The 25,506-nt window shown below is 44.9% G+C and overlaps 1 protein-coding gene across 2 annotated transcripts in view; it reads left to right on the plus strand.

The window, feature by feature from the left end:
• Positions 1 to 312: 312 nt before the first annotated feature.
• SIK2 (salt inducible kinase 2) overlaps positions 313 to 25,506 on the plus strand; it is a 31,113-nt gene continuing 5,919 nt past the window's right edge. Inside the window, exons 1-10 of one of the 2 annotated variants that reach the window (XM_058856858.1) lie at positions 313 to 653; positions 6,699 to 6,815; positions 7,605 to 7,668; positions 10,263 to 10,424; positions 16,863 to 16,987; positions 18,730 to 18,853; positions 19,082 to 19,302; positions 20,269 to 20,421; positions 21,990 to 22,154; positions 24,823 to 25,051. In XM_058856858.1, the coding sequence (XP_058712841.1) occupies positions 504 to 653; positions 6,699 to 6,815; positions 7,605 to 7,668; positions 10,263 to 10,424; positions 16,863 to 16,987; positions 18,730 to 18,853; positions 19,082 to 19,302; positions 20,269 to 20,421; positions 21,990 to 22,154; positions 24,823 to 25,051 (1,510 nt within the window). In that variant the 5' untranslated portion in view covers positions 313 to 503. The remainder of the gene's footprint in view (positions 654 to 6,698; positions 6,816 to 7,604; positions 7,669 to 10,262; positions 10,425 to 16,862; positions 16,988 to 18,729; positions 18,854 to 19,081; positions 19,303 to 20,268; positions 20,422 to 21,989; positions 22,155 to 24,822; positions 25,052 to 25,506) is intronic. The other variant, XM_058856857.1, reaches the window with a different exon arrangement.

Consider the following 25,506-nt stretch of genomic DNA (forward strand, 5'->3'; position numbering starts at 1 on the left):
CCCCCGGGGCTGTTGGCGCTGTCCCCGCGGGGTCCCGGTGTCCCCCCGGGGTTGCTGGCACTGTCCCCGCGGGGTCCCGGTGTCCCCCCGGGGTTGCTGGCACTGTCCCCGCGGGGTCCCGGTGTCCCCCCGGGGTTGCTGGCGCTGTCCCCGCGGGGTCCCGGTGTCCCCCCGGGGTTGTTGGCACAGTCCCCGCGGGGTCCCGGTGTCCCCCCGGGGCTGTTGGCACTGTCCCCGCGGGGTCCCGGTGTCCCCCGAGGTTGCTGGCGCTGTCCCCGCGGGGTCCCGGTGTCCCCCCGGGGTTGTTGGCGCTGTCCCCGCGGGGTCCCGGTGTCCCCACACCGGCGTTGCGCGGGGCGGGCCGTGCCCCGTTGCCATGGCGAGGCCCCGCCCGCGGTGACGCGCGCGGTGACGCCGGTCGGTGGCGGAGGGGGCGGCGCGGCCCCGGGGGCGCCGCGCGGAGCCGAGACCCGGAGCCGCCGCCGCCGCCCCCCGAGCCCAGCATGGTGATGGCCGAGCCCCGGCGGCCCCCGGCGCTGCTGCCCCGCGGGCTCGGGCCCGTCCGCGTCGGCTTCTACGACATCGAGGGCACGCTGGGCAAGGGCAACTTCGCCGTGGTGAAGCTGGCGCGGCACCGCATCACCCGCAGCGAGGTGGGCACGGCGCGGGGGGCGCGCCCGGGGGGCGGCGGGGCCGCGGGGGCTGCGCGGGGCCGGGGCTCCCGGGCGCGCTCCGAGCCGCTTTTGTCCCTTCCGGCACCTCCCGCGGGGACACGGCGGGGCTACGGACCGCGGGCTCGGAGCGGCGGCAGCCCCGGCCGCTGGCCTGGGGGCTTCTCCCGCTCCATCCTGCTGGGAAGGGCAGGAGAACGCCTCCGAGGCCGCGGGGGGGATGGCCGAGGATGTCACCCGCGGGGTGTCACCGCCAGGATGCCACCCCAAAGGTGCCACCTCCAGGATGGCACCCCCGGGATGGTGGCATCGTTGCCGGGGTGGCACCCCCGGGATGGTGGCATTGCCGCCGGGGTGGCATCGCTGCCGGGGTGGCACCCCAGGGATGCTCCGGTGCTGCTCGAGCAGCACTTTCTGCTCCCAGGGAAGGGTCAGACCTTGTGCTGTGCCTGCCGTCATGCTCTGGATATTTAAGGGTTCCTGACCTGGGCAATGCTGGGTTATCTGTTTCAGCAGAGGAACTTGTGTGTGTGTGTGTGTGGTGTGTGCGCTGAATTCTTCAGCACAGCATCCTGCAAGTTCACCAAATCCAACCATTTTTAGCCTCTTTGTTTAACCGCCCCCGTGTATTACCCGGTGATTATTGTTAATACCTGGTGCTTTACCTAAAACAGAAATGATTGTCAGTCTGCCTAGTCGTGTTCACTTTAAAGAAAAAAAAAAAAAAAAGAAAAAAAAACAACAGAAAGGAGGTATCTGATGGGAGTAATGGCTCTGAAGGATCAGCTTCCTCTTCTGTGTTGTTTTAGGTAGTTTTAGTTGCTACACCTAGAGGTGAGCTTTTTGTAAGCCTCTCTTGTGGTCGCTTTCATTGTTGACTGAAGAAGAGGTTCCTGCGCTGCTCTGTACCTGCCAGAAGTCATTAAAATACTGCCCGAAGTGCAGCCTGCACAGGCCCGCAGTTATTCACCGCCGTGGGCTTGTGTGGGAAAGTCATTCCTTACAGGAATGGGAAAATGCCCTGAAATCTGGAGCTCAGTTAGGGAGAGCAAACCCCTGGTGCTGACAGGGCTCTGGCCACACCGAGTGATGGATGAGCTTTGCATCCCAGAGACTGAAAGAAAGTTCTCCTCTTGCCTTATTTCTCAAGTTCATAATAAACTCGATTCTTTTTGAGCTCTTCCTTGCTCTTGCTGAAGAGCCAAGCAGTGCCAATGTTCCCTTTCCAAGTTTGGTGCCATGTGCCAGAATTGCAAATGCTCCACTTGAAGATACTCGGTTGTCATTCGCTCTTCAGCCCTCATTTCTTTGGCAGGCTTTGTGATGGAGATGAAAACTTTAATCTTCGTTTTTATTGTCGTTTTAGTAAGCGTGTTTGTTCAGCATTGTTCGAAATAACAAAGGTTACAGAAAACACAGAGCTTAAAAGCTCCCTGATTCCTGGATGATTCTTTCATCTGTGTCCTAAGGAATTGCTGAATTCTGTTAGGCTTGATATTTTTATTATTTTTTTTTAGCCAGCTTTTCTGTCCAGCCTGCAGCCTTTTTATTTTCTGTGGGATTTTTACAGCAAATTTGCCTGTGCTGGAGGTTTTTTGTCAAGGTCTTTGATTTTTTGAGTCAGCTCTGACTTCTGCCGTGGGAGATGCAAGAGTGTTTTTCTGGAAATGAATTGCTGAGTTGATTGCTGGAAGTACTTACACAATCTTTAAGGAAGGGGAACCCTGTTAAGATCACTTCTGGTGATGTCAGAGGAAATTAATTCCAGCCAAATACTCTTTGGAATAAGCACTTCCAGTTTGGAGCAGCTCACCTGATTGTTGGATCGCTGAACACACGAAGTGGAAATCCTGCTTGTTAATGACTCCACACTGAAGGGTTTTCATATTTCAAGTTTGTTCTAAGCCATTGCTTAAGTTCCAGTGGAAGAATATTCAGTTTTTAGGTCCTGGAAAAGCTGTGCTGGTGCACCCTCAGGTCTGTGCTACAGGAGGATGCTGTGATGCTGCTGGAACTTGCTCAAAAAACCTATTTTAAAAGGAATCCTTGTCAAAGTTTCTCCTGAATCTCCTGATCTGAACTCTTTAAGTTCAGAACCTGTTTGTTGTTGGGCTTTTCTAACACTGGCATTTGGAAATTGTGTTTTATATAATTTTGACCTTTAAAAATACTTGATTTTTTTTTTTTTAACACAACTCTGCCTAGCCAATAACCATCAAATTAAAAAAACAAGAAGATGGGCTCTTATTAGAGTTCAGCACTTATGGATTGTGTACAATCCATCCTTTTTCTGGAAAGACTACAAGGATAAGAAGATAAAATTGTTGCCATTAATTGTGTGCATGCAAACAAAGTCAGAACTTGAATTAATGCAGCCCTGAAATTCTAACCAACCAAACAGAAGTGTGAAAGTTGGGAAAAACGGGGGGATTAATAAAGATATGGAGGACTAGAGGTGCTGCCTGACCCCTTTTTGTTGCCAGTCCATCCAGGGGAGGCTGAAGCCAACTTTCCTTGGCTTGTTTGGGTGTTTGGTGCCATTTGAGTGAAAGCCACGTGGCTTTTTCCTGCCACACTCCTTTCTTTATCCAAATCCTGTGATCCCAGGGCAGCTCCTGCTAATGAGGCGTGGAAATGAGCAGAGATTTTCCTGGGGAGGAGGAGAGGAGAGAGCAGAAATAATTGGAAGCGTCAAGCTGGAGAAGATGGAGATTTGCTTCCTGTGGAATAGGATGGGGATGTAATAAAGAAAAGATTTGGAGTAGGTGGGAAATAAAGAAAAGGTTTGGGATAGGTGAAGGTGCTGCTTGGACAAAGCAGGGAATTTAGGAATCCACCCCGAAAACTCTTAATTAAACCCTTTTAAGGATTAATCCCCTGCTGAGGAACTCTGCTGGCTGCTCCCCAGGTGAAAATAAAACCTGGATGTCCCTGTGGATCCCAGATGTGCTTTCACCTGGCTGCTGTTACAGGGAATTTGTATTTTTCTCTGGAAAAAAAAAAATATGGAAAATAACCCTCCAGCCCCTGATTTGATCTGTGGCACCAGTTCAAGTGTGCTCAGGTATTTGCAGAGTAACTCCAGCAGAGACAGCAGCTCCCTGTGCTACACAACAAAATACCGAGTTTTTCCAGACTGCAGGAAGCTCTATTTGTTAATTTTAATGCACTTTATCTATTTTAAGAATGCACTGGATGAACAAATCTGAATTTCTATAACCTGCAGGGACAAAGCTCTGTTTGAATGTGAACTTGTAGCAGGAGGTTGTGTTGTGGTTTTGGTTTTGGTGTTTGCTTTTTGCCTTTGTTTTTCCTTTCGAGAATTAAATGGATAAAAGAAAAACAATGAAAATGGACAGTTGGAGTGGCTGAGGAGCAGAACTTTCATCTTTTCTCGACAAGCTTTTCATCCTCACTCCTTGGCAGCTGCAATTCCCAAATGTCAGGGGAGGATTGAGCAAACTCCAGTTCCCTGGGCCTTGAGTGGAAGAGGGAAGGAAACTTGTGCAGTTCCTTGTGTTTTTAAATGAGAAGAAACCACGAAAGCTGCAAAAATATCTTGGAATGTAACTCCTTAAGCAGCAAAAACTGGTGACAGGGCGAGATCAGGGAAGGCAGAGGATTCCCTTTTGGTTTTCCTTGTCAGATGAAGGATGTGCTGACATTATATATTGAAATTTGGGATTTTTTTTCTTGTTGTTGTTGTTTGCTTCGAGCTGTTGCCAGTAGTTGCTGGCAGGCTGCATGTTTAGGAACAAAACACACTTTTCAGATAGGAAACTGCTCCGTGGCTTGAAGGAGCTTCTCCACCTCTAAGAATTACATCCCTTTTCCTGTCATCAAGACACAGCTGAGCTCATGGACAAAAAGGAGCTGCTGAATTCCCCGTTCCTCCTCACATCCTTGCGAAGACTTTGCTGGATTTTAAGCATTTTCAAGTGGTTCTTCTCTAAAATCTTCTCTGGTCCTGGCAAGATGAAGATGCAGAATGAACTGAGGTATTTAATCTGCATTTGAGTGGAGGAGCAGAGGTGGCAGCTGCTGCTGTGCTGCCTCTCCTATAGTTTATACAATTTATGGACACATTTCATGCACACTTGAAGTTGTGCAAGGCTTGCAAAGAGCAAGGGGCTTTTTCCTTCAAGTAGGTTTTTATTTTCTGCGCTCAACAGCAACTTTTTAATAGCCCCAGAAACTCCACGTCGTAAGACAAAGCATGGTTTGATGTAACACAGTGAGGATTGTGAGCTAAAAAATCTGTTTAAACTGGAACTGCAGCTCGTTCTCCATTAGTTTGCAGCTCAAGATATTCTTGATTAGTGGTGGAGCTGTGCTCAGAACTGTCCCTGTGGTTACAGCATAAATGGTGCAGCTCATCAGTGATTATTTGCATCTTTTATTATCAAGTTTTATACTTGAAATAAAGTATAAGTTCCATAGAAGGAACAGGAATAAAAGGAGGAGGTAACAAATAGGAGAAGAGGCAGGTGATCCACGCTGGATTTTCATTGTTTAGAGCAGTCTCTTCATCATTTAAAACACAGAAACTTTCAAAAAATGACCTGGAATTTTTCAGGTTTTGCCACCTTGAGCATCATGGTTCCCTTCTGCTTCTCAGCTCCGTGTTTTGAAGAAAAAAAGCTGTGGAATAACTCAGGATTATTGCTGGAAATTCTGAACCTCTTTTGATTGTTTTTAATGGCTGTATATATCAGAATTACTATAATTTTGTATTGTTTATATTGATAAAACTGTTTTGCTCAAAATTTTGGACGTTTAAAAAAGAAGTCCCACACCTCTCTTTTGAGAAAATAAAAAAAAAACAACAAAAAACCCAACTTTTTGTTTGTTTTGGATAACTCAGCTCTGTGAAAGCACATCCTGCACCTTCAAAACAACCCCAAATTTGCACAAATTTTACAGTTTATTCACCCACAACAAAATCTCAGTTTCCTGAGAGTTGGGGAAAGACAAGGGACTTTTAAAGAATGGAAAATCAGAGTGAACCGAAGTCAATAAATAGTTAATTGTGAATTCAGGTGGGCCCATAATCAGTGTTGGAGCAGATAATGAGGTTCACCTCCCGTGGATTTCTGTCTCCTGTGCAGCAGCTCTCCCATGTTCAATAGTTTGTGAAATTCTGTTATAATTGGAAGCATTTGTGGGGCTTACATTGTTTGCTCCTTTTTCAGCATTACTGAAGTGACATTCAGGGTGAATAAACACCATTTATACATTCAGAGCTCTTTAGCATTTTTACCCTTTGCATGTTCAGGGGCTGTATTTTCACTTTCTTCTTGGTTTCAATTTTAAACATCTTCTGTTGGAGCTTTTTAGTCCCCTCAGCGTCTGTAGTTACCTTCCCTCTGCATTTTATTGGCTGAAAACAAGGTCAGCAGGGCCAGGGTGCGTTTTGTGAACTAATTGAGATGTGTTTCCAAGGTTTGACTGATAAATTTATCTGCAGAGTTTTTTTTCTCTGAAGGGATGAGCTGCAGATACCCTTTTATAACAGCACATGAATTAATTAAACACGTCACAGCTGCAGCTACATGGATCCTCTTGTGTTTGCGTTATTTGTGTGGAGCCAACAGTTTTTCTCTTAAAATATCATTTCGTGGGACTCAGATTTGTCACCTTGACTCCAGAAATGGGCACCATTGAGATTTTTAGGAAGATTTTGGTCACTGCAAATTGCTGATTTAAGAGCACTGGCCTCCCTCACCTGTTCAGCGTCTTCCATTCTGTGGAAAACCTGGTTTTTCTCATGGAAAACCTGGTTTTTCTCATGGAAAACCTGTTTTTTCTCACATGTTGATGTGGGTGAGAGCCGTGCAGCCCCTTAGAGGGACCCCTGACTTTCAATGCTGCCCTGCTGTATTTTTCAGCCTGGAATTTGTATTTCAGAACTCCCCTGAAAGCCTCCAGTTACCTGGGGCTGCGTTGTTCCCTTTCTAATGAGGGTGAACTCACGAGGAGCACGTTGAGGGGAGGTTTTTAAACCTCATTTTTGCTGTTGGTCTGCAGGTGGCAATAAAAATCATTGACAAATCTCAGCTGGATGCTGTGAATCTGGAGAAGATCTACAGGGAGGTGCAGATAATGAAGATGCTCGACCACCCACACATCATAAAACTCTACCAGGTATGCTTAGAGGGGCTTTCCTCCCTTTTCACCCCCTTTTTATCCTTCTCTTAGTTCTGTTAAATAAAGATGAAGATCCCAGTTAAGACCAGTTCAGCTTTAAATTAATTTTTATGCAAAAGAAACTGGCACTTGGTCTTTAAAATATTGATGTGCCAGGTAGAGATGGAGCTTGAGGAGTTAAATTTGCAGCTGCCGTGATAATATCCCCCCCGAGTTCCTTTCTGAATGAGTGACACCACACAAAAGTGGCAGAGGATGTTTAAATGAAGTCTGAAGATCAGCAAGATCACCTGAAGGGAGAGTGATGGTTGTGTAGTGCTCACTCCTTCAGTGACTGGTTAAAAATGCATTTGAGAAATGAGTTTATTTTTCAAATAGCCTCCAAATTGTCTCCCCGGTTTGCTTTGATTTGTGAGCGGGCTCTTGGGACTTTCAGGCCTTTATTTAATAAATAAAATGCAAAATCAAATTCACAAGGGTCTTGCCCACAGACAGGTTCAGCTCATGCTGGACTGTTCCTCTTTGAGGTTATTGAAATAAACCCAAAATACATTGAATTTGTTGTCCTGAAGTCTGAGATGACTTTTTGAAGTGGAGGATTGCTCACTCTCAGTGAAACCTTTGATTATTTTGTTTGCACACTTTGGAAGATTGCGACAACTCCACGTGCGAGGCAGAACTTCCACAGCTTTAGGAGGGAACCAGATAAATAAGGATCCTTTTGGGTGTTTGTTGGCTTTTTTTGCTCTTCCCCCAAGGCCTCACGTGTGATTTGTGCATCCACAGGTGATGGAGACCAAAAGCATGCTGTACCTCGTGACAGAATTTGCCAAAAACGGGGAGATTTTCGGTAAGCAGGCGAATATTTCCATGTTCAACTTTTTAATGCACTCCTGGTCTCTGTGTAAAGAAGGATCTTTAGGGGCTGTTATTAGAGATTTATTATTTCTGTGCACTTGCAGAGTTAAAAAACCTTTTAGTTTGAAATTGGATTTCCTCTGTTTCTTGGTTTCCACTGCCTCTTGTCCTTTTGCTGGGGGGAGCCCGGCTTTGTCTTGGGACAAAAACCCTGCTCCTTTGGCTGTGCATGTAAAATCACTTCTGCCTTCTATTCTCTCCTAATAACATGAAAAAAAACCCCAAAACCTGCTGTAAGAGGGTGCCACCAGGCTGAGATAAATACAAAAAATTTTATTAGACAGAGGTGGCTTGATAAATTCTAGTGCCCCCATCCCAGTCCCTGTTTGCACTGTGGTTAATGTCCAAGCCCTGGTGCTCCAGGAGGGAGAGGGGTGATCCCAGAATAAATGACCTGTTCTGAGCACACTGAAGGGTTTGGAATCTTTAAATAAGTCCTGACAGGCCAGAGCCATAAAAGCAAACGACAGCTTGGCTTCATTAACTTGTTTGCTGCATTGCTAACAAATGATGGATTAACAGCTCAGAGAGCTGGCTGGTGCTCAGGGGTAATTTAGTTTGTGCCTTTGATATCTGACTTCACCTTGATATCATATGATTTGTCAGTCACTCTGTGCCTGAATGATATTTAGCTTGCAAATATTATGATCTCCCCTTACTGCCAGGCTTTTGTTTGTTCTCGTGCTTTGCCAAGTGAAACCAGCTGAGAGTGTGTGAGGTGGGGTGGGAGCAGCTCCCAGAGATCGGCTTTGACCACAGAGAAAACTTTAAATGAAAATATTGCCGAAGTTACAAAGCCCCTAAATGATATCTAAATCAGAAAGCCTCTAAAACACAGGCTAAGAAAGCTCCTCAATGGTGTTTGAATTAAAAATCCCTTTAAACACAGGTTAACAAAGCCCTCTAAATGATATTTTAATCAAAAATCTCCTAAAACACTGGTTAACAAAGCCCTCTAAATGATATTTTAATCAAAAACCCCCTAAAATACAAACCCAACAAAGCCCCCATAATATTTGAATTAAAAATCCCCTTAAACCCAGACTAACAAAGCCAGGTTTGGAGTTGTGTTGGGCAAGATGCTGCTGCTGCTGGGATCACTGCTGTTACACAACTGGGTGAGAAGATAAGATTAATCACTGGCTAGAAAATCTATATGTATTTGCTGCTCCTTGGCCATTAACTGCATTCTTGTGGGATGTCAAAGGCAGTCCTGAGCCCATCCCAGCAGCTGATTCCCTGATTTTGTGCTCCTGGAGAAAAGCTCTGGAATTGGCTGTGGAAGCTGCTCCTGTCAAGACTCACGCAGCTGCTGCTCCCCTTGTTTTTGTTCCTGAGGATAAATGAAAGTTTTTGGTTTCAGGGCTGACATTGGGTTTTACGGTGTAATCAAAGATGGAAACAAAATGTTCTCTCTGCCTGTGACGCAGTGGAGGGAGAGGTCAGGATGGGCACCTTTGGGGTTCTTGTTTTATTTCCAGAAATTAAAAGAAAAAATACTTTCAGCCACCACACAGCCACTGCTGAGGCTTCAGAGGGAGAAGTGGGATGTGAAGCTTAGAGGAATTAAAGCTTGAAGAATCCAGGATGGAGAAGCAAATTATTCCAAGTATTCCCCATGAATTGTGTTGTGAAAACATTGTGAAAATATTGGCCAGGTAGCTGTAGAAGGAGCAGAGAAGTTTCCTCTGTTTTCCCAATTTTTTTGGAGGGTTGAATGGGAGAACAACAAGTTGGAAACTGCTTTGAGTTCCCTTGTGCTAATTATTTGGGAGAAATTAAATTTCAGTGTTACTGCTTGCTGCCCAGTCCATTTAAACCTGAATTGTTTAATTTGTGCTGATTGGAGTTCCAGGCTGTGAAATACTGGTCAGGTAAAAGAAGGAGCAGAGAAAAATTTCCTGATTTCTTTCCATTTTTTCAAAGAGTTGAGTGGGAGAACAATGAGCTGAAAACTGCTTTGAGTTCCTTTGTGCTAATTATTGGGAAGAAGTCATTGAGTTTCAAGTTTGTTGCCTGAGTCCATTTAAACCCGATTTGCTTGATTTCTGCTGCTTTTATTTCCAAGATCACCATGAGTTCTGTTATGAAAATATTGTGCAAATATTGACCAGGTAGCTATAAAAGAAGCACCAGAGAAAAATTTCCTTATTTTTTTCCCATTTTTTCGATGTGTTGGCTGGGAGAACAACAAACTGGAAGCTGATTTGGGTTCCTTTGTGCTAATTATTGGTGAGAAATCACTGAGTTTCAGGATTGTTACTTGCTGTCCAACCTGATTTAAAGCTTTTGGTGAAGTTCTGCTGCTTTTATTTCTGTCATGAAATGACCAGGTAGCTATAAAAGAAGACCCAGTGAAAAATCTCATTTTTTTTGACTTTTACTTCTTTTTTACTCCATTTTTTCGGAGGGTTGGCTGGGACATTAAGCAGCTGGAAACCTTTTGGGGGAAAATCATGAAATGTCAGTGCTGTCCAACGTGATCTAAAGGAGATTTTCTTGATTTGTGGTGATTTTGTTTCCCAGATTACCTGGCCAGCCACGGGCGCCTGAGCGAGCCCGAGGCTCGGCGCAAGTTCTGGCAGATCCTGTCGGCAGTGGAATATTGCCACGGCAGGAAAATCGTGCACAGGGACCTCAAGGCTGAGAATCTCCTGCTGGACAACAACATGAACATCAAAATAGCAGGTACTCCATGCAGAAAAAAACTTATTTTTATGTGGTTTTTTGTTTTTTTTTTGTTTAATAAAACGCCTCTCAGGAAATCCGCTCTTGCCGCCCGAGATTCCTTTGTGAGATTCTTTCTTTTCCAAGTTTTTTCATGGTGGGTGTCAAAGTCCATCCAAATTTCCAATATTAACTTCCAGAAAAAGAAAGAAATTGGAGTTATTGACATTTTTTTTGTGGGTGTCTTTAAAGCTGCCAGATGTTCAGGTTAAAACAGAGTTAATCAAATAACTCCTTTCAACATTAAAAAAAATCCCCTCAAAATGGAAGCTTATTGATTTTTTTTTCCCTTTTTGCATGCATGATTTCACTTTAATTATAAATTTAGACACAGCAGATGTTGCTAGCAATAGAAATCATTTTCATTACAATTCCACGGATCCTTCCATGCTGACTTTAGCCCAGAGAGGCTGGAAATGGGTAAAATAAAGAATATCTTGATTTGGGAGACCTCAGTCTTCAATAACAGGGGAGCAGGAAGGGGAGTGAAGGAAGGAGAGGGAATTTCCCTTTCTCAGGCTGAGAAAATTGAAATGATAAAACATTTCTGATCATTCCTGGATTATTTTACCTTTTCATTTCCCTCCTGGCATTTCTGGGGTGGTGAAGGGGTTTTGTTCCCCGGGTGGGAGGTGCTGCCATTTGGGGGTGTGTTTCTCCTTTTCTCATTTCTGATTTTATACTTGAATTCACCTCCAGCAGCTCCTGGCACTCAGAGCACCTGGAGAATCATGGCTGAGAGATAATTTATTCACCAGGCCAGTTGATACTGAAAAAATCCTAAATCCAGTCTGGGGGCTGCCAGTCACCCCCTTGCTCTGAGGAGTTGAGCTGAAAGAAGGGAATTTCTTGCTCTTGTTCATCTGTGCTTTCTTTCCTGCCTTCACTGCCACATTTTTGCCCCCTGGTCCCTCTCCACATCCGTGTGCAGCTCTGCAGCTCAGCCTGGCAGAGTTTTCCAGAGCTCCTCAGGGGTCTCAGCTCCTGCATCCAGAGATTTTCCTGCCCTGGGTGCAAATCCCCTGAGAGAAGCTCACAATCCCCTCCCTCCAGAGCATCTCAGGAGAGCCATGAGCTGCTCTGTCACCGGGAATTTCAGCGCTGGAGCTCTCCAGGGACTCCAGTAAAAGCTCTGAAAATGGGAGTGAGGAGATTCCATCAGCTGCTGCTGCCTCTGCCCTGCCTCAGCTGCTCTCCTGCTCCACTTCTCCAGTGCAGAAAGTTAATTACAGGTGGGCTGGGTGCAAATGAACCCATTAACTGGTTCTCCCGTGGATCTCAGGCTTTATCAGGCTGATAAGAGCTTCACCAGCCTGGCTGATGAAGGAGCTGGAGGGAAGTTCAGGCTTCTGGAAACTTTGTAGTGATTTGTGTGGAGTCAGTTGTTGGGTTTTTTTCACTGTAAAGGAGAGGGATGACGAACTCCACAGAGTTTATCTGGGATTTTTGGAGTTATCTGGTGCTGTGCAGATCCCTGGGAGCAGCCTTTTCCAGTCGTTCATCTTCTTCATGGCTCATTTATCAGGCTGGGGAAGGACAGAGGCAGCCAGGATCCCAGCTCTGATAACTGGGATTTTCCTCTGATTTCAGTAGGAATTGAAAAGAACAGCACAAGAACTGATGAATTATTTTGATAAAGCTCTTCTTAACTTCCAGTGGGCCTCTTGGTTCATAGTGCTGCTTCCAAGGCTTTTATTGAAGCTTTTTACTCTTCAAGAGTACAACAGTTTTTAGTCAAATACTGAAACATGCACAAAGTTACCTCTGAGATTTTTGATGCTTGAGGCTGGACTGAAATCCAACAGTTTTGTGTTAATATTGCTCTAAAAGGATGGGGGCAGGCAGAATTCAAAGGATTTTTTCTCTCACTGACTGGACGACAAACAGAGGATGGGTAAAGAACTCGAGGTGAGAGCTTTGATAGGTTTATTTTCTAGAAGATATGAGGTGGTTGGGAGCAAAGCCCTCAAATTTTAGTGTAAGTAGGAAAACTGAAGGTGTTAATGAGATAAAATGTCATTGAGAAGGGTGAGGAATTCCATGCCAGGTTTAAAGTAGAATTTGAGCTTAGCACTAGCAAGGCAAACCTCCCTGGTTCTTCCCAAAGTCAAGCAGCTGGATTGGCCACATCTCCTTTGGATTTGCTGGTTTTTCAGGGCATCATTTGAGCTCATTTCAGCTCCCTGAGAGCGTTCCGAGAGTTCTTTGCTCTGCAGCCAGAAATCCGCGCAGTGAAACCCAAACCCAGCTTGGAATCCAAACCCAGCTCCTCTTTTTGTGTCCTCCAGCCCCAGATCCGGGTGCCTGCAGCATCCTGATGTTTGCAGCAGCCCAGGTAGGCAGAGACTGTTATTTTGAAGGAGGCTGGAGCTGCTGCTGGACAGGGAAATGTGCATTGACGTCAGGAGAGGCTGCTCAGCACTCAGCCCCTGAAGTGGGTCAGGTTTGTTGCTGCCACGCTCGTACCTTGCCTTTATCAGCACCTCTGTGCCCATTATCTCCCAGGCTCACATTTCTCCTCCAACAAAAGCTCCCTGTGGCTCTCTGCAAGCCAGGCAGATTGAGTTCTGCTCGTAATTTTAGGAGAATGGATTAATTATAGCTGCGGAGCTCCTTCTTGGAGGGTGCTGGAGGTAGAAATGAGAGGCTCTGCCGTCCTGCTGGATGCTCAGCAGAAGTTGCAGCAGCTCTGGCAGGGAGCTGCCGTTTCTCAGATTGCAAATGGGGCTGAAATCTCAGTCTGTTTCCATTTTTAACGGGAAAACAGATTCCATTGCCGTGATGTGCGCTCAAAAAAATTATACCTTCGAAATTCAAGATTATTCTAAAGGGGGTAATGGGATTGAGAAACCAAATACCACAACTGTGGAGAGCCAATATTTGCAGATTGCACAAACACAGAGTTTATTCAACTGAGCACAATGCTGCAAATGATGGCCTCTTTTTTTGGGGTTTTTTTTTTGTGTTTTGTTTTTTTTAACGTGCAGATTCAGGGAAATGTTAAGAAGATCACTCCATTATATAATCCCAGTCCTTTGGTAATGAGCCCAATTTCGGTCCTTTTAGAACACTCTGGCTGGCATGTGTTTGTTTGGGGTTTTTTTAGAGGGCTGGCACATTTTTCCCTCGAACATCAGTGATGTTTCCTCTGGAATGAGACATTTTTGGGTTAAAAATGACCACTTTGGGTCCAGAATGGCTGTGGCAGATCAGCAGTGGCAAAAGAGGAGCAAGGTGGAAGGGGGGAGAAGGAAAGACTCAGGATTGCTTTGTGCTTAACAGAATCCTGGCCACTCCAAAAAAGTGGGGCAACTCAACTGACAGCACAGTAATTAAAAATTGAGGAAGCCCCGTGGACCAAACACTCAGGATCCTGACTAAATCCTCATTTTTTTTTTCCTTTGAAAGGGTTTTCATGGATGCTCTCCATGCTGGAGTGCTTACAAATTGTTTCCCAGCCATTTGTGTGGGAAGAATAATGGGAACAGAAAGGGGTGACCACAAGAAGTTGTGTACCCTAACAAATAGTGCTGATCTCCCCCAGCCAGGGAATTATTTTGTCTGACAACAGAACAGAATTGGATTTTTTAAAGCTAAGAGCCAGTTGCTGACACACAGAGCACTGGTTTTAATGGGTATATTACATGAAAAAGCCCAGTGCCAGTCAGGTGTCTGGCAGTGCTTTGTGCAGGAATTCAGAGGTGAAGGATTCTGGTGTTTCATCCGTCATAAAGAGGGAAGAAATTGAAGTTTTAGAGGTGCAGGCCTAAGGCAGAACGGGGAAATCATTTTCCAGGTGTAGCAGACAAGAAATTCCCACTCGCTGTGGCTCAGCCTCCTTGGCTGCTCCTTCTGGTAGCAATTCACTGCCTCTCATTCATGAATTTGCCTAATAAAGCTCAATCGTCTGTGCTGTCACAAGACCATCAGAGCCAGCCAAGAGCTGCTCTTCCACCCAGTTAAGCACTGCAAGTTCTGCAGTTCTCTTGCTCAGAGAGGCCAGGAGCAGCTCCAGGATGTCCTTGCTCCCAAAGTCCTTTTGGTGCCCAGAAATAAAACTCTGAAATTGATCATCTAAAGATAATAATAGCATAAACCTGAGGCTTCTCTTATATTGGCTCTGTTCTTTTTTGCTGCTCAGGTTTCTTCATGTTTCTTTTTGGTGATTTCTTCAAAGAGGTAACTTTAAATCCCAGTCTGGACGGGCAAAGAATTTCACCTTTTTTTAGGATTTGAAAGCCTTGTGCTCCCAAGCAGGTCACGCTTTCTTTATTAGCTGTGCTTACAAATAAATGTTCTTGTACTTGTGAATCTGATACAAAGATTTATGAGGGTGGCACCCGAGTGAGAGCTGCAGTTCAGAGATAAAAACCTGATGTTTATCTGCAGCACTGTGAGGATGTTGAAAACCTGACAAATCCGAGATAAGTGAGGGGAGAAATCAGATTTAACGACACCTACACGGAGTGGCAGAATGCTTCTGTGGAGAGGAGAAACAGCTCCGTGTCTCCCAAAGCATTGTCACGGTTGCCAAGCCAATTCTGTGTGAAGAAAAGTCTTCTCAAAGAGAATAATGATTAAAAAAAAAAAAAATTCACAACAGCAGTCTGGCTGTGATAGGGGAAAAAGGGAAAAGGTGACACAGTGATGGGGTAGATTCTGTGGTTCTCCCAGTGTTATTCCACTGAAGGTTTGTAGAACTGCAGGAGGGTGAGAGGAGGGGCAGCAGGGATGTTCCATCCTGTTCCATCCCGTGGTTCCTGGAGAGGTTTGGAATCTGAGCCGGCCTTGGCCGCTGGCAGCCCTGGGCTCGGTGACGTCCCTGGGCCCCGGTGGCGTCACCGTCCCTGCCCGTCAGGGCTCGGCTGGGACCTGACCTTCACAGCAGCCCTGGCAGCCAGCCCAGCCGGGAGCAGCCAGGGATCAACCCTTTGATGGTGCCCGGGTCCCAAAAGTTCACCCGCGGGGTATCGGGTGTGCTGACCCTGATCCCGCCGGGACATCTGGGGCTCCGCACGTACCGGGGATTCTGGGGAGGGTGAGATGTTCCTTCTCGCCTCCAAAATCCTCTGCGTTCCTGGTGTTCCCAAAACTGCTTCGTTTTGAGTGATCTTGCAGGTAGAATTCCTTTAAAGGGCTGCTGGAGCTCCTTGCTGGGAAAGCAGCCCCCGTTCCTTCCCCACAGAGCTCGGTGTCAGCAGGCAGCTGCAGCTCTGCTCTGCTGCTCCAAACCAGCTCCAGGCTGACTTTTTTCCGAGGCTTTGTTAAATCTCTCTCTGTTTGTCTGACTCTGAGGGCTCTCTCGTGGTTTTCTGGCTCCTCTGAGCAGCACAGGCAACACAAACGGGGTGAACGGGGTGGTTCAGCAGAGCCTGTGGTAACCACAGCGTTTATCAGCTCTGCTATCTGCTGGTCAGCATTCCCGGCATCCCTGGGAGCTTTCAGGGCTGGATCAACAGCCTGAGCCCTGTTTGTCACCTCACAGCATCCCTGGGGACATCCATGGCTGGATCACCCTGAGCCCTGTTTGTCACCTCACAGCATCCCTGGGGACATCCATGGCTGGATCACCCTGAGCCCTGTTTGTCACCTCACAGCATCCCTGGGGACATCCATGGCTGGATCACCCTGAGCCCTGTTTGTCACCTCACAGCATCCCTGGGGACATCCAGGGCTGGATCAGCCTGAGCCCTGTTTGTCACCTCACAGCATCCCTGGGGACATCCGTGGCTGGATCACCCTGAGCCCTGTTTGTCACCTCTGTCACAGCAGCACCAGGAGCTGCCCAGCTCGAGGGGAGAAACACCAGCCTCCGTCTCCAAGTTGCTTTTGCTTCTCTCCCCTGAATTATAAAAGTTCTGATTAATATCAGACCACAGCTGGTCCTGTTGCCATAAAAAGCAATATTTTGAAGAATTTTTTTTGTTTGTGGGCTGGTAATTGCAAGGGCTGCAGACAGTCCCAGTAGCAGTGTCCTTCCCAGCAGAAATCCCCTTGGTTTCCCGTGCCTGTTGCTCTTGGCACAGCTCCTTCCTCGCAGCTCCAAAGCTTGTCAAAATTTGTGTATTCAAGGCTAGAAAGCACCTAAGGAAAAGCCAGGAAATCTCAGATTATCTCTTGGCAAGTCAATAACCTCGTTTATCTGCAGCTTTGTTGAATTTTAATGGTGGCTGTTTACAAGTTTACTCAAAACTCCTCCAGGTTGTGACGGTTTTGAGGTGTTTTTAACAATTCCACAATATGAACATGGCAACAGAGGACACCCAGCATCCCAATATTTTTAGTGGGGGTGCCCACAAAAGGATTTGGGATGGAATCACAGTGGGGCCATGCATATAATTATTCATTGTGGTGCGGTGGAAGCTTGGGGTGACTTTTCCCTTTATTTTTTCCCCACAGATTTTGGCTTTGGGAATTTCTATAAGAGCGGGGAGCCTCTGACAACGTGGTGTGGGAGCCCCCCTTATGCAGCCCCAGAGGTCTTTGAAGGCCAGCAGTACGAGGGACCCCAGCTGGACATTTGGGTACCTTTATCCTTTATTTTAACTTCATTCCAGTCAACTTCTGGGAAGCTGGAACCAATATTTGGTTTTTCTTAAGGTGCAGATCTGGAATATTTGATTTTTTCTGAAGCTGTGTGTCTGGAATCTTTGATTTTCTTTTAAGCTGCAGCCAAGTTGTTCCTGTTCAGGTTTATTTCTTGAGTGCCATAAAAACTTTCCCCACTGTGTGGAATTGGGGTTCCCTGTCCAAACGTGCACAGCAGGTGGATCTCAGGGGGGAACAAACCCCTCCCAAGGCTCCCTGGCTGGATGAGCAAAATCTGCTTTTTTTCCTGTTCCTTTTGGTGTTTTCTGGGCTAAGTGGGAGTGGAGCCTTGCTGAGGTTGGGGAGGTTCTGAAGCACAGGAACCCACGGAGAGGGAACTGCTCTGCTCTGCTCCTGGAGCTGGAAATGAGCTCGGCTGTGCCCCAAAATCCTCCAGGAGCAGCTGCCTGGTGTGGAGTTGGTGTTTCCATATGGATTATTCCAGTTGAGGAGGGGAGAGAGGGCAGTCCCTGCTCTGATTCCTGCAGTGGGGGATGCAGAAATTCTCTGCACCCTCCAGAGCCTGCTTTTCACTCCTGATTTGGGGTTTGATTTTATTGTTCTGATTTTATTTGCATTTTTTGATTCACATCTTAAGGATGATTTGGCAGCCTCAGGTTTGCATGCATCACCCCAGGGTGACTTTTTGGCCAGGGCAGCTCATGAAAAGCCACCTTTGGGCTGCTCAGTTAATTTAAATGAACTCAAATCACCTTCACAAATAAAATCTTCGCCAAGTTTTTAACCAGATAAATTAAAAATGTGCTTTTACAGACATTTATCTGGCTGTGTGCTGGTTCTGTGTACATAAGCACCTAATAAATACTGGTTTTAGAAAGGCTCCAGCCTTCCTGGACCTTTGGGAGTTGGTAAACACAGAGCAGACGTCAGCCAGGTGACGCTCTGAGCGTCAGAAGGGAATCCCTGAACTTTGGTAAATATTCCTTAAATATAAAAGGTCCTAAATCATTAACAGGATCTGACTGCCCACAGAGAAGGTGTTGGAATTTAAAATAAAATCATCTTAACTTCTGAATTAAGGAGTCTGTGAAGGTGCTCAGCTTGCAGCAATGCCCAGTTCAGTTTTTGTCAGGGTTTTTTTTTTTTTTTAAATCTGTATTTAATTGTAAAATCTCTGTGTTTTTACAAAGTTTTGAGGTCAACACCTGCTTTTTCCCCCTTGGGAGAGCCAGTGCTGTGCCAGGCTGGTGTGCTGCTCTTGTAGAGTGTGGCACTGTTGTTTTTTTGGCAAGAACATTCCCACTGGCAGTGCCAATTCACTGCATCCTCCCAGGAATGAGCAATTGGAGCAGAGCTCCTGCCCATAATTTCCCTTTTTCCTCACATTAATAATCCCCTAAACTGACTGTTCATAGAAACTCCTCCCCACAGGCTTTTGCGGGCTTCAAATGGAAAATATTACAGTTTTTCACTTGGAGTGGCTGCTGTTTGAGGGTTGCTTTTCTTTGGGCAGCGCTGAGATTAATAAAAATATCCTGAATTCTCAGCTGAAGCTGGGGTTCATTCTCAGGTACCCCATGTGCAGCTTCCTCATTTTCATCTGAATTCCCTTTTTCTGCAGGAAATAATGATTTCTGTGGCAGGGCTTGGCTTGCAGCCTCAGAGACACTGCTGGGAGCTTGGAACTGAGCTGAAAATTCCCTTTTTTTCCCCACAGAGCATGGGGGTGGTGCTGTATGTGCTGGTGTGTGGAGCACTGCCCTTTGATGGACCCACCCTGCCCATCCTCAGGCAGAGAGTGCTGGAGGGGAGGTTCAGGATCCCTTATTTCATGTCAGAAGGTAACAGTGGCGTGGTTTCACTCATTTGGTGCGGTTTGAATAAATTCTGGGATAACCAGGAGGCGGGCAGGGGGAATGGCGCTGTTTGCCATGAAGAATTTGGGCTTTTCTCTACTTTAATGTGATTTTTTAGTCCTGTTTTGAGAGATTTTGAGCATCAGTGATGCAGCTCTGGGCTGGTAGGACACTGAGCAATTTCTAATTCTTATTTTTATCCCCTGCCAACAGAGTGTGAGCACCTGATCAGGAGGATGTTGGTCCTGGACCCATCCAAACGTTTGAGCATCGCTCAGATCAAGGAGCACAAGTGGATGCTGGTGGAAGTTCCTGCCCAGAGGCCAATCCTTTACCCACCAGGAGAGGAGAACGAGCCCTCCCTGGGGGAGTACAACGAGCAGGTGCTGAGGCTGATGCACAGCCTGGGCATAGACCAGCAGAAAACGGTGGAGGTAAAACTCAGATGGGGGTAAAATACATTTAAATGGGGGTAAAACACATTTAAATGGGGGTAAAATACATTTAAATGGGGGTAAAATACATTTAAATGGGGGTAAAATACATTTAAATGGGGGTAAACTACACACAGATGAGGGTAAATCATATCAATAAATATGGGGGTATAATATAATATATTATACAATTATATATTATATATTATTCATATATTTTATTATATTATATAATTATGCAATATATATAATGATAGTATAAAATACAATAATTTAATATAATAATACAATGCCTTATATATTATATATAATGATATATAAATTATATATAATAATATAATTATATAATTTTTGTATATTTATATAAATTATATATACATAATTTATATATATTTCTAATTTTATATATATGTATTTTTATATATATATTTATATAATCATATCTATAAATGGGGGTAAAACACACTCGAATGGGGGTAGAAGACTCCTGAGAGGGGTTGGATAAATCATTAACTTGGCAGCTGGCGAGAGACAAGGGGGAATTAGAAAATAAATTCCTTTTGAGCTTTCAAGAGGGTGGCAAATGAGAATCAAAGTCAACTTTGAGCTTTTAGAGGAGAATCAAGGAGGAGCTGAAGGCAGAGAGCTGTGCCTGCCCTGTCCAGGACACAATGCCAGGATTCCCCTTGGGGTTAACGTGGTCATTCCCTCTGGGACGGGAGCTCGGGGCCCTGTGCGGGTTCAGAGCAGGATTTCAGGGTGTCCCATCCACCTGGGAGCTCAGCACCACCTGGGATTGATGTTTCTCTGTCCCTGCCACTCTGCTTGGAGCCCTTCTCAGCTCAGAACAGCGCTTGCCCTCCCCTCCACCTCCCAACCACCCCAAACCCCCTCTTTTCCTGGCAGAGCACAAAACCCAGCGCCCATCTGGCTGCTCCCACATTTGCTGTGCTTCTCTTCTCGCAGTCCCTGCAGAACAAGAGCTACAATCACTTTGCTGCCATCTATTACCTGCTGGTGGAGAGGCTGAAGTCTCACCGGAGCAGTTTCCCCGTGGAGCAGCGCGTGGACGCGCGGCAGCGCCGGCCCAGCACCATCGCCGAGCAGACCGTGGCCAAGGTCAGCTCCCTCCTGCAATCCCCTCAGCCTCATCCCCTGCCAGGATTCCTCCCCTCCACCTGCAGCCCCTGGCTGGTTGATGTGGGTTCATCCTGGAGCCTGAAATGCAAATAATGGGTTTGGCTTTAGCGAGGATCTCGTTTTTCACTTCACATCTCCTGTTGAAGGGGAAGCCCTGTGCTGCTGCTCCTAACTGGAAGAATTTGGGTTTGGCTTTAGTGGGAATCTCCCTTTTTAACCTCAGCTCCCATTGGCAGTCCTGTGCTTTTTCCCTAACTGGAAGACTCTATTTTTGAGAGTTTGAAGCTTTTTGTTGCTGAAAAAATTAGAGAAATTAAAATTTACACTTAAAATCCTTTAATTACCTTGATTGATCCAGCACTGAGGCTGCTCAGCTTTTCCCTGATCATTTTCTCCACAAGAAAATTTCTCCACAGTTTATCCTGTCTTATTCCAATGATTCTGAGATTTTTATTATTTATTTTTTTTTATAAATTTTCTCTTGTTTCATTAATACACCCAACCATTGTGCAGCTTTTTATGAATTCTATTAATGCATCACTGGAAGCATGAGAGGCTTGGCCTGAGATGACTCAGATTTCTCCTGGTCTCAAGTAAATATTCCCTCAAATTCCATCCTCCTGGGTGCTGTGTGCTGCTCTCTGCCCAAATTCCACCTCCACTTCCAAGAGAAATCACAACCAAGCTGCTCTGCTCTTTTTTTTTTCCCCTTGCTTCAGGCAGCAAGAGGCTCTTTGGGATGTTTGGATTCTGCTGAGGTGAAACCCAGCTTCAGTTATTAAAAGCACAGGTCCAGGAACAGCGTGGCAAAGATTAAACTCAGGTTTAAGCTTGGTTCTAGTAGCAGGAAGTCTCAGGATTGCAGAGAAAATTATCAGTTTGAAGATGTAATTAAAGCAGGTGGAGCCAGATGAACAAGGAGGAATAAAACACCTCTGGGAGGGGGTTCCTTGTACTGAATTCTTGCATTTTAGAGCCACATTCCCACTTTTTTCTTCAGTTACAACCTCACAGTTGTCCCAAGGATAATTTGTTTTCACACGTGGTGGCACCACAGCTCCTGGCTGAGGCTGATTGTTTCCTTTTGACCAGTGGTGTGGAAATAAAGGAAATAAAGGTTCCAGGAAATAAAGGTTCAAAACCAGGGAGAAATATCCCTGTTTTCCTGCATCTTTAGGAAATTTCCTGTGAAACTCATTGAAACCATTCCTGAGCCCCCTGGTAGCAGTCAGGGGGTTTGTAGTGAATATAAAAAGGGATTTTAGAGCACCAGAAAGGCCCAAACTCTGTCTGTGCTGCTGGGAATAAATCAGTTTCAATAAGTTCTGAGCTTAACGACATTTGGGCTTGGCCTGGGTGTTTTGGGGTGGTAATGTTGGGTTTTTTACCAAGTTTAAAGGCTAAGAGTTTTCTTCATCCTGATCCAAGAAATAAATCTTGCACTTCTGCTTTGGCCCTGGGCTGCACTTTGTTTAATCCCTGGCTTTGGATGTTGCACCCTACCTGAAACTGTTCCACTTTTGAGTTTTTGAATTCTGTTTTTTTAGGCACAAGCTGTGGTCCCCTCGGTGAACCTGCATTCCCAAAATCCAAGGCTGCTGCAGTCTCCAGGGCTCCCCTCAGCCTCAGGAGCAGAAACCTTTTCCTTCCCTCCCTCCAGCTGCCAGGGAGAGGCAGCTTTTATGGAGGAGGAGAGGGTCGAGACACCAAAGGTACAGCTTGATTTGTTATCATATTGATATATTGATTTATTTATTATTTATCTTTTTTTCCCAGAAATCATTCCAGCTAAAAATCGTCGTTGTCTCTTAAAAGCACAGCAGTGCTTCCTGAAATTGAAGTATTTATAGAATTAATATTTAAGTATATAAAATATACTTAATATTTATAAAATAAATAAAATTGCAGTGATTTTTATATGTTGAATTAATATAATAATTATAAATAAATTTATATTTATAAAATATATATAGTATATAGTTATATATTATATAAGTATATTACATATATACTTAGTGTTTATATACTTATTTATAGTATTATAGTATATATTAATATAATACTTATGTATTATATATTAATAAAATACTATATTATATTATATTATATTATATTATATTATATTATATTATATTATATTATATTATATTATATTATATTATATTATATTATATTATATTATATTATATTATATTATATTTTAATTACATTAATTATATTACATTATATTACATTACATTATATTATATTACATTCTATTATATTACATTATATTATATTACATTCTATTATGATATTACATTATATTAATTATGTTATTTATCATCAAGAGTTGTAGCTGTTCCACATTCCCTTTCCCTGTGACTCTCCACAGCTTTTATTTTCAGCAATCCTCTTTTTCTTTGCTTACGTTCCATTCTCCCCACACTGCTCTTGGGAAGGGAAAAAAAAACACCCAAAAAATCGGGTTTCTTTCCCTTGTTCTTCTAAAATGTATTTTTAAGAGCTCTGAGGACTCCTCCTTCTCACACAGAGGGGTCGTGGATGCAACTGCAGTGTCCAAATGAGCTCCAGCCTGATCTGGAGTCAGCAATTAGAAGGGGAAATAGCTTAAAATAATTACATTTATGAAGTATGTGACTCCCATAAAACTTGTGTTGTTTTCTTTCATGTTGCACCACGTTATAACTCGAATTTCAGCATATTTCTCCTGCCTGCTGCCAGCTGGGATTTGATGTCCTGCCTGCCAGTTTGAAGGGTTTATTGCTCCCTGGTTTGTTCCCAACACCAAGAGTGTGGCCCTGGTTCTCAGCACTGGCTCCTTGTGTGGTCTCTGGCAGCTGGAAAGCACAAACCAGTTCAAAGGCACTTCAAAATTAACATTTTGAGCTTTATTTTGCATCCCCCTTTTGCTTTAGAGCTGCTCTTTGGCCGGGGTAGGTCAACAGCTGGTGACAGCAGCGAGGTGTCGAGGCTGAGCTCGCTTGGGAAAATCCTGAATTTCTGTAGGACAGGACCACTAAAGGATTTTCCAGGCTCTGATCCCTGGAAAAACTGCAGGGAGCCAATGTGGGATCAGTTCTACTCTTCCTTTCTGCCAGATCAGTGCCAGGCTTTTGAGTGGAAAACTCCCAGATGGGAGGGAAGGTGTGCAAGAAATTAAATTCAGAGGTAAAATCCACTCAGTCGAAGCAGAGGCAGCAGAGCCAGGGTTTTCCTGTGCAGGAATCCTCATTTTCCTGCTGTTTAAACCATTTATAGCTGTTTCTTGATATTTTCCTACCATACAGTTCTGCCTCGAGACCATTTGTTAAGGGTTGCTGTCCGTGCAGTGAAACCTCTTTTCCAAACACTCCTCCTTTTCAAAACAGCAAAGAACTTGGAGGAGAATTCAGGAATGGCTCACATAAAATGGCTTTACATAAAATCAGCTGCAGCAGCTCCAGGTTTTGTGGTAAAGGACTGTGTTTTTTCCATCCCTGTTTTACCCAGTGTGAACCTGTTTGTGCAGCAGGACAGAGCCTCCAAAAGCTGCAGGACACAGGAATATTTATAAATTAAAAATAAGAGAAAGAATAGAAATGTTGATAATAGAAGTTGATGTAAAAATGAAAATATATAAATAATATTTTTGCCTAAAACCCAAATAATTTCATACAGCAAAGAATTAGTATAATTCTTTAGAACTAGAAAAAAGTCCAAGCAAACTGGCTTGGAGAATAAAACCAGAATTAAAATCCTAGGAGCAGTTTAGGTTGGGGAGGTGCCTCTAAAGGATCCAGAGCTGTGGGAGGCTGCTCAGGGCTTTATCAGGCTGGGTAAAATCCAAGGAGGGAGATTCCACAGCTTCTCCAGGCAACCTGTGTTTGCAGGGGAACAACATTAATCAAGTGGACTCGTGCTGGAAAAAGGTGCATTTATGGAGTTATTCCTGAGCACAGCCCTGCGAGGATGAAATACAAGGCTGGGTTTTTTCTTCCCTGGTGTTTATCTGAGTGTGATAAATGAGCACAGTAGGTATAGGAAAGGGGGGAACAGCAGAATTGCACATTCCATAAATATTTTATAGTTGTGACTAAGCTGGCAAAGTTTTTAATAACTCAAACCCTCCCCCCATAAAAGAAAAAACAAAAAGAAAAACCAAAAAAAAAAAAAAAAAAAATAAACCCAGCCCTGGAGAGAGCACAGAACTGTGGGAATGAGAATATTTAATTTTAGGGAATTGAGTGTTAAGGGGATGTAAACAGGAAATTAAGAATTGTCCATGACAAGTCTTACTTAACTCAGCAGAGGTCAAATGCCTTCAGGCCAGGGATTTCCTGCTTTTGGGGGCGATTCCTTGGGCACAAACCAAAGCTGTCCCCTGTCGCTGTGGCCCAGGTGAACGGCTGCCTGCTGGACCCCGTGCCTCCCGTGGGGATGAGGAAAGGATGCCAATCCCTGCCCTCCAGCATGATGGAAACCTCGATTGACGAAGGAATAGAGGCAGAAGGAGAGGCAGAGGAGGACCCAGCGCAGGCCTTCGCCGCCCTGCAGGCAGCTCGAGGCGGGAAGAGGCGGCACACCCTGGCTGAGGTCACCAACCAGCTGGTGATGGTGCCAGGCTCAGGTACACAGCTCAGCTCAAAGCTCGATTTCTCCCTCAGTCTGACCAGCTGGTGATGGAAAACGTGAGGTTTTATGAGTGATGAGTGCCAGACAGTTTGTATTGCTGGAAAGGACAAAGGGAACAAACCATAAAATGCCCCAATACCACAAAATGCCCCAAAATCTGCTGTTGAGAACAGTATAAAATCAGAGCAGCAAATTTACAGGTGATTAAACCCATGTACAACCCCAACAAGACTGGAAAATCTGGCAAAACTGGCTGCTTTTTCAACTGAATATCCCCAAATCATTCATCCCCTAAAGAGGAGCTGGCAGACAATGGTGGGGAAATAAAACCCCCTGGACTCCCAACACCAGTGAGGTGACCAAGACTGCAGTTTTGTCTGTACAAAACTGGATTGTACTGCCACAGGATTATCTGTGGGCAAAAAAAAAAGCCCTAAACACTTTCCAGAC

This window comes from Poecile atricapillus, chromosome 25 (genome assembly GCF_030490865.1).
Source record: "Poecile atricapillus isolate bPoeAtr1 chromosome 25, bPoeAtr1.hap1, whole genome shotgun sequence".
Taxonomy (NCBI): Eukaryota; Metazoa; Chordata; class Aves; order Passeriformes; family Paridae; genus Poecile; species Poecile atricapillus.